The sequence below is a fragment of the Embiotoca jacksoni genome, unplaced genomic scaffold, assembly GCF_022577435.1.
Source record: "Embiotoca jacksoni isolate LCO1_2020_lvr unplaced genomic scaffold, fEmbJac1.0.p SCAF_32, whole genome shotgun sequence".
Lineage (NCBI taxonomy): Eukaryota > Metazoa > Chordata > Actinopteri > Embiotocidae > Embiotoca > Embiotoca jacksoni.
Window position 1 is genome coordinate 4,455,475 of NW_027185384.1, and position 8,741 is coordinate 4,464,215.

Genomic DNA, 8,741 nt, shown 5'->3' on the forward strand with positions numbered 1-8,741 from the left:
AAAGAAAATGTGTTTCACAAACCAAATAAGGTCGCAAGTTTTTTATAAACTAGAACAAATGTTCAAGCACACAAAACGCCATTCAGTATCATATTTACAAAAGGCACTTACAGCTTGCAATTCAAGCAGTTTTCCACATTTCGTGCCTCTGAACCCACACACCACCCGGAGACGAAGGATTAGTGACCTTTTAGTGGCCTAACATTCTGGAGCATCTGTAGTTTTCTTGGCATGCAGATTAACAGGAGCGTGGAGACGGGGCGAAGAAGTAAAGGGCCAAAAGGATGAGGTAAACCACCACTAGAGCCGTGCCTGCAGACAAAATGAAGTGGATTATAGTAGAGCTATTATTTCAGCTTTAACCGTTTTTGACAGCAGGAAATAAATCAGCCACAAATCATCATTCCATCCATCATTAATTAACATGGTTTAGATGAACAAGTTCAGATATGACTGTTTATATTACACTTTTTGCAAAAAAAAAATGTGTTGATTCCCACAAAGTGTGATGTTTATTTCCGATGTTGGTAAGAAAAAAACACTCAAAATGACTCACCCTGAAAATAGTCACATTTTCCATCCATGAAGATGTAGTTGACCAGAATGACACTAAAGATGCTGGCCCAAAGATGAATATCACTGAACACAAGCACAAAGCCAACATCCTGGGGAAAAAAAAGGTTGCAAAGTCATTGTTGAAACAAATACCCCCCCCCCCACCCACCCCAAAAAAAAAAAATTACCTTACATAAAATGCATTGAAGAGGATGAGCAGTGGAATCTGAATCATGCAGACCTGCACAGCAATACAACTCCCCACTTCAAGGCTGCAAACAGATAAATCATACAAATTAAAATGTTAGTAACACTCTTCATTAACATGGCCTGGTTTGACTAAACAAACACTTAAATGGATTCTTATGTTGCTCAAATACTTTATGGAAATGTTTCCACTATGTGTGCTCGTCGTATTTTCCATTGTTCAAACTTATAGTAGGGCTTTTGCAATGTTCAGGTGCTTTGTAAAAGTAACCTTAAAATGATAACATAACAGCACAATGCATTCAAACCTTAAGCTGATGTTGTTTTGCAGAGCAAACTGGATCCCGTTGACAAGCTCCGGAATCTCTGGCACCATGGCCAACACTGTAACACCAATGAAGTACTGCAAGACGAGAGGATACATCTCAGTTCAACAGCTCCTGCTATGCTAAACATCAACTCGTAAACGAAAGTTCCATAAAGCTTAGAATCAGAAATGTTCCTCTTCATAAATAATGCATTGTGAATACCTGAGAGATGGAGGAATGGGTCAGTATGGGCTCGATGTTCAAAGTGCTGAGATCAGCACAACACGCCATCAGCAGCGTGGCAACAATCAGCACTCCAAGAGCTCTCCAGCGTGACCAGTGGACAACATGATGACCTGCTGGTGACAAACACACTGTAAGCTTACCAACAGCTCTAAGTTTAATATCAAAGGCCTACCTTATTCAACAGCTGAACTGATATATATACAGTGGGGCAAAAAAGTATTTAGTCAGCCACCAATTGTGCAAGTTCTCCCACTTAAAAAGATGAGAGACGCCTGTAATTTTCATCATAGGTACACTTCAACTATGAGAGACAAAATGAGAAAAAAAATTCCTGAAAATCACATTGTCTGATTTTTAAAGAATATATTTGCAAATTATGGTGGACAATAAGTATTTGGTCAATAACAAAAGTTCATCTCAATACTTTGTTATATACCCTTTGTTGGCAATGACAGAGGTCAAACGTTTTCTGTAAGTCTTCACAAGTTTTTCACACACTGTTGCTGGTATTTTGGCCCATTCCTCCATGCAGATCTCCTCTAGAGCAGTGATGTTTTGGGGCTGTCGCTGGGCAACACGGACTTTCAACTCCCTCCACAGATTTTCTATGGGGTTGAGATCTGGAGACTGGCTAGGCCACTCCAGGACCTTGAAATGCTTCTTACGAAGCCACTCCTTCGTTGCCCGGGCGGTGTGTTTGGGATCATTGTCATGCTGAAAGACCCAGCCACGTTTCATCTTCAATGCCCTTGCTGATGGAAGGAGGTTTTCACTCAAAATCTCACGATACATGGCCCCATTCATTCTTTCCTTTACACGGATCAGTCGTCCTGGTCCCCTTGCAGAAAAACAGCCCCAAAGCATGAGGTTTCCACCCCCATGCTTCACAGTAGGTATGGTGTTCTTTGGATGCAACTCGGCATTCTTTCTCCTCCAAACACGACGAGTTGAGTTTTTACCAAAAAGTTATATTTTGGTTTCATCTGACCATATGACATTCTCCCAATCCTCTTCTGGATCATCCAAATGCTCTCTAGCAAACTTCAGGCGGGCCTGGACATGTACTGGCTTAAGCAGGGGGACACGTCTGGCACTGCAGGATTTGAGTCCCTGGCGGCGTAGTGTGTTACTGATGGTAGCCTTTGTTACTTTGGTCCCAGCTCTCTGCAGGTCACTCACCAGATCCCCCCCGTGTGGTTCTGGGATTTTTGTTCACCGTTCTTGTGATCATTTTGGCCCCACGGGGTGAGATCTTGCGTGGAGCCCCAGATCGAGGGAGATTATCAGTGGTCTTGTATGTCTTCCATTTTCTGATAATTGCTCCCACAGTTGATTTCTTCACACCAAGCTGCTTACCTATTGCAGATTCAGTCTTCCCAGCCTGGTGCAGGTCTACAATTTTGTTTCTGGTGTCCTTTGACAGCTCTTTGGTCTTGGCCATAGTGGAGTTTGGAGTGTGACTGTTTGAGGTTGTGGACAGGTGTCTTTTATACTGATAACAAGTTCAAACAGGTGCCATTAATACAGGTAACGAGTGGAGGACAGAGGAGCCTCTTAAAGAAGAAGTTACAGGTCTGTGAGAGCCAGAAATCTTGCTTGTTTGTAGGTGACCAAATACTTATTTTACCGAGGAATTTACCAATTAATTCATTAAAAATCCTACAATGTGATTTCCTGGATTCTTTCCCCCCATTCTGTCTCTCATAGTTGAAGTGTACCTATGATGAAAATTACAGGCGTCTCTCATCTTTTTAAGTGGGAGAACTTGCACAATTGGTGGCTGACTAAATACTTTTTTGCCCCACTGTATATATAAACTCAAATATATCAAACTCTTCTCCCACATTCAGTCTCCTCATTCTTACTTGATTTAGAGTTTTGGGATGTGCAAGCACAACTCCACCTCACTGCAAGGTAAACAGGTGTGTGAGTCCCATGCACATACTGGTTAATAAGGCAGGCAACAGGCAATGCATGCATAACAATCATTTCATGGTCCTTTAAACCAGAAGACTAAAGAACTGCATGCAGACAACACACCTGACGCGACATGGCAGGTGGCAATAATGCTGCCATTAATACACGAGTTGTTGGCTAGTAGATGGCCAGTGGTGACCTCACCAGTGGGGCTGTAGGCGCTGGTGCCCTCCTGTGCATACTGACCATGTGCATTAGCCCCGTGGCCATCGCTGATATGGATATCATAGATGTGGGAATGAGTCTTCAGTGTGAAGATGAGACCAATCAGATATGCAGCAGGAAGCAGGACAGCAATGGAGTACACTAGTGGCCTGGAAAACACAATTTTACATTCATAATTCACCAAAACACCACAGAGCTGGTTACACTAGAAGAGTTTGTCTAACGCGTGGACTTACTCAATATGCGAAAGAATCAATTGTGGGTCAGTTTGAGTCTGTTGGGGACAAAGAAGGATGGCAAAAATTAAAATTATATAAGCTTTAAATATAGAACAAAAGGCAATAGACACAGTTTTGCAGCTTTGTGACCCACAAAAACTGAATTTTCATGGTAGAAGTGATTAAATGCATTCATCAAAAGAAATGAAACGGAGAAAAAATAAAATAAAAAAATGCACGAGTAAATCCCTGCAAGTCGATTCAAAGGGTCCTTACTGAAACCGAGTGAATTTCACATTTGTTCAAGGCTGGTTTCTTACTCGAGCTGATCTACAACAATAACACGCTCTGAAATTACATCAAGAAAAAGGGGAAGTCATGGGACCGTTAGAAGAGGCTGCCGCCCACCGTGTCGTAGTGACAGTCCTTGCAGATGAAGGGCACGCTGATGTTGCCTGGAACATTGGTGCAGCTTTCGCACACCAGATTACCGAAGGTCTTGGAGAAGAGGGTAGGAGCAAACACACCTGGAGACAATATTGAAGCATGAAGGTCAAGTTTAGAGGTTATGAATCGGCTGGTTGAGGAATTATTATACGTGGAACTGCCATCCTCACCTCCAATGGATATAAAGAGCAATGCCGAGCTCACGCCAGCTGAACGAACGTTAAATCGCTGCTCGCGGTGTTTAATGCCACCGATGATCATACAGATACCCTGTGCAGGTGACAAACGCAGACAGTCAGCGCGAGTCCTCCGTCAGACTCATTGTGAAAAGGATGCAGCCCAAGAATGCGTGCTTCATCAAAAAGGACCACGTTAACAAACGGGTAAATGTGTTTGTCTGTCCTCCTCGGAAACTTACAGGTATGAACAGGATGCACCCCAGCAGTGTTCCAGTGAGTGCAGCTTTGACAATCTCCTCGTAACATTTGGTGGCGGCGCGATGCCCCTGCAGCAGAGCTGTGATGTAGAACGTCATCTCCGTGATGGAGCCAAAAGTCGCATTCACCACCGCTCCCACAGCAAAGTTACTCTGTGCAGAAATGCTTTGGGGAATGTTCACGGATACCATTAAAAACAATCAAAACATGAACCACTATACGTAGTTACATGTTTCTAAAAAATATTCCTGGAGATTCAGTGGGCTTAAGTAGTTTGTGTTTTTTTTTCTTCCCATTCATCATGTCAGCACTTTACCTGGCTATCCCCATGCCAATATAGTAGGATAGGGGAATGATGGAAGTGATGGCTGTGGCAAACTTGGTCTCTGCACTGAAGTACTTGTGATCATGGTCAGCATAGCCAATAATCAAAGTGATCAACACTAGGGGCAGCAGATCTGCAGGGAACATAGACTTAAGGAGAACAAACGCACAGCAGACAGATCAGCAGTAATTAAGGAGTTCACAATGTAAATACAATGCAAGGCATCCTGATTGATGCCAGTTTGAAATGTGAAATACAACTTGGCGGTCTCCTGCTTACCACTGCCTCACAATTGTATTTTTATTATGAGCCCGACTTCACCTCGAACAACCTAAAAAGGATACTTAGAGCGAAAATGTTGATTCCTTGGACAGTGTATTTGTAGTAATAAATACTGAAAGCTCGGTAACAGCATAAGATGACTCTGGTCTCACACCCAGGTGTCTGCAAGAGAGAACATGGAAGTTAAATATGATGTGATGAACCAATAAATGGTTCAAGTTTAAAGAATCAGTAAGAATCCATTATTAGTTCTAGTGGTGCCCGGCTTTGCAGATAGTTCAATCTTGTTGAAATGCATTTCCGATATGGTGTTCAAGGCAAATAAATATCCTGCCTTGATACCGACTTCATTTAACTGATTCAGAAAACAACCATGTACCTTTTCTGGTCTTTTGATCTGAAAATTCTCTGGTGCCATGAGGAGGACGGTGGTCAGTATGCGAGCGTTCATTTTGGCTATTGGGAGGGTGAAGACCAGCAGCCAGGAAAGCACACAGGCAAGTGAGTGGACCACAGCCAGGACAGGGTAACCGAGTAACAACCAAATATAAGTGCTGATGCGACACTGTAGAGCAGAGAAAGAAGCATGAATAACATATGTAATGTAAACTTTACATTGCAAAAAGTGATAAAAGTCATTCTGACTTTCCTACCCAGTACTTTGACGTTTTCCTAGTTGGCAGTTCTGGGACGGGGATCTCAGTAGCAATTGGGGAGGACACCAGGAGGGGTTCAGAGTCCTTGTCTCTGACAAGATCATCACTGTCCCTGACAAGATCATCACTGTCCGTGCCTGGAGGAATGACCTCAAGCTTCGGAGGCCTCATAGTGGATCTACTAACTACATCATCGGTCTGAAAAAAAACTAAATTGTAAATTTACTTTTGAAAAAAATATTCATCACAACTGTCCTGTAGAGGTGATAAAGAAGTTCCTGATTATTTAACCCAAAATAACAACCCCAGCTTCAGAGTATTTTAGAAGTTCCAAGACATTAATTGAAAAGATGGGACACTACAAATCATACTACCTTCTCTATCGACTTCCCAAACGGCCATATCAAGTACCACGCCATCCTAAAACAAACTTTACCTGAAAGCAAGCAACAAACAAACTGGCATCATGTTTCACATTTAAGGAAAAATTAAATATACATTGAGTGATGGTGCGGTTTAAAGTATACGTACCATAAGGGGCACCAAAGATTGTTAGAAACATGAGAAGACAGATGAGGATGTAGAATAATGATATCCACCATCCAAATAAAAATGTATAACTTAAGTTCCCAAAGGTGATCACCGAGCCTGAAAACATGGGAGAAATTAAGTACAGGTTAATATAACAACCCTTTATTTGTCTGTATGAGTATGTCGGTCGTGTTACACAGATTTAAAATACAAAGACCAAAAAAAAAGACCTTCTTGAGGCTTAACAGTGACAAGGTCAGAGTACAGCTCTTTGATGACTTCTGATCTGTCTTCAATGGGCCTCTCTGTTACATTGCCCTTCCACTTTCTGAAGCCAAACTATGGAAGTAAAAAACAAAAAGAAGTCAGCACCAAACATTTGCAGCATAATTTAAAGCCCTTCAGTCATGCAGGTACCTCCTTCAGTGTCCCTTACGCCCCCAAGGAAGACTGCCACACATTTTGACAAACACTGTATTCACCATGAAAGCTGTTTAACAAATCCTTTCTACAGCTGCATTTTCAAAACACATTTTTTTTTTTTTTTTTACCTCTTATGAGTAAAAGTGGCAAAAGTAGAGACTGATTAGGTGTATTTGGAGTGACATTGTTGTCTTGACCCACCTTGTAGTTGTTGGCCTCCCTGTGCGCCTCCACCTCATTCTCAACTCTGATCGTGGTCTTCGTCGTGCCTTCATGCCACCCCTCTTCTCCAAAGTGTGATGGAGTAGACCGGGCTGAGGTACCGTGTCCTCCTGTGCAGATCAGCGCCGTGAGAAAACTCTTCACAGCAAGAGTTGTCTCATCGTTTTCAGTTTATACCCATTTAAATTTGAACATCTCCCATGCTGGGAAAGGGAATATTGGTTATAGAACCAGCCATTTAGAGTCTTAAAGTCAAGTTAAGAGATCTGGTTGTTTAAATAATTCATTCTAGTTTCAGCTGACATCTTATTTACCTTTGTGGACAGCGAGTAAACATTTTGGTGGATAGGGGCAGAAGTGGCGTGCAGAAGCATCTGGGGAAGGTGTCTCCACTCCACCTAGTTCAGGGTGCTGAGGCCCAACCCTTTCAGTTTGGGACTGTCGCTGTGGAAACCGGTGATGTTGTTCAGGTTCGACATAGCTCTCTGCATAAAGGAAATAAAAGGGAAAACAGAGTTACACATTTAAAAATGCACAGCGTGTCATTTGTATTAAAGGTGTGGAGGTTGACGGATATCCAGGACTAACGCCGTCCAATGGAAATGTGCGTGACTAATAAAAACCTCCTGAGAGTCATGCAGTGTCCCCTCTAATCCAGGCGGTCAACTGCTGTCTGCCGAGACCGATCACATTATTAATGCATTGCAACACATACAGATAAGAAAACTTAGCTTACTTCACATCTTTGTGAATATACAAATTTGGTGGATCTGAATGTCTCCTAAATTCTGATTGATGTCCTGTAAAAAAAAAATTGATAATTTAAAAAGTTAGATTTTGGAGGCAGGTAGAGGGCAATAACTCACATTTGGTGATTAAGATATAATGCCTTTCAAATCCACAGAAAGCTAATGTTCATTGTTGTCTGTTACCTGTAGGGAACTTCTTTTTTTTTTTTTTTTAACCCACCACCATAGTAGCATTGTGAGCAAACATTTGAGTTTTGATTAAAACAGCGCCCTAAATGATGCTTAAAATAATTCCTAAATTAAATAATTCCTTTGTGCATAAAAAAAAAAAACTTATTAGGAGATTGGAAGTTATAGTAAGTGTTTAAACTAGAAAAAAAAAAGTTCAAATTTCAGCTGAAATGCAACACAGGTGACCTTAATGAGGAGACAAAGCTAAACTTATGACGCAAAACTCAACACCTTTTTTATGTTTTTTTTAATTTGTATTTAAGCCGTCGTTAAGTATCAAACACAGGTGGTAACTTACTGAAAGGAAGTTGCAACGAGAGCAGGAGAGGCTGAACATTACATTACATTACATTTCATTTGAACATAGTTTGGGTCTCACCTATTGATTCAACCGTGGACCTTTTCCGCAGGTTCTCCACATCACCCGGCATCGGTGAATAGCTCTGTGGGACGTTTTGTCCGTTTAACCCCCCCAAAGTGTTGGTACTCCTGTCTGACCGTCCAGTGGCTTCGTCCCTCCTTTTTATAAAGTCAAGCCGTGCAACGACCGCCGGTCACCGCTGCAGTCACGCAACAAGAGCGGGTGAGGGATGGAGTAGGGGAGTGTGGGAGGGGGGGGGCACACGGCGAGACTAATTATCTCGGTGAGCCTTTTATAAATACTTTCAATAGATATATAAATTGCATATCATATAACGGCTTTTAATAGAATATTAAGGAAATGTTCGCCAAAAAAAAAAAAAAAACATTCGCGGAATTTTC

At 41.9% G+C, this 8,741-nt stretch overlaps 1 protein-coding gene across 1 annotated transcript; it reads right to left on the reverse strand.

Moving 5' to 3' along the window:
- Positions 1 to 38: 38 nt before the first annotated feature.
- Positions 39 to 8,534, reverse strand: cax1 (cation/H+ exchanger protein 1). Its single transcript, XM_069164962.1, has 20 exons — positions 8,359 to 8,534; positions 7,314 to 7,484; positions 6,979 to 7,109; positions 6,585 to 6,693; positions 6,355 to 6,471; positions 6,198 to 6,259; positions 5,821 to 6,021; positions 5,547 to 5,732; positions 5,230 to 5,329; positions 4,877 to 5,018; positions 4,542 to 4,725; positions 4,294 to 4,393; positions 4,085 to 4,203; positions 3,695 to 3,732; positions 3,357 to 3,607; positions 1,293 to 1,426; positions 1,071 to 1,165; positions 749 to 827; positions 557 to 665; positions 39 to 312 (listed from the first exon to the last, which is right to left on the reverse strand). The coding sequence occupies exons 1-20, from the start codon at positions 8,408 to 8,410 to the stop codon at positions 239 to 241; spliced, it is 2,454 nt and encodes an 817-aa protein (XP_069021063.1). The 5' UTR covers positions 8,411 to 8,534; the 3' UTR covers positions 39 to 238.
- Positions 8,535 to 8,741: the final 207 nt, after the last annotated feature.

Bases quoted from the DNA above. Each gene is read 5' to 3' on its own strand.
- cax1 (XM_069164962.1), bottom strand. From the start codon at position 8,410: ATGCCGGGTGATGTGGAGAACCTGCGGAAAAGGTCCACGGTTGAATCA. The intron at 5,733-5,820 runs GTAGGAAAGTCA...TCTGCTCTACAG, and splicing joins GGAAAACGTCAAAGTACTGG to TGTCGCATCAGCACTTATAT. The intron at 5,019-5,229 runs GTATCCTTTTTA...TGTTCCCTGCAG, and splicing joins AATCAACATTTTCGCTCTAA to ATCTGCTGCCCCTAGTGTTG.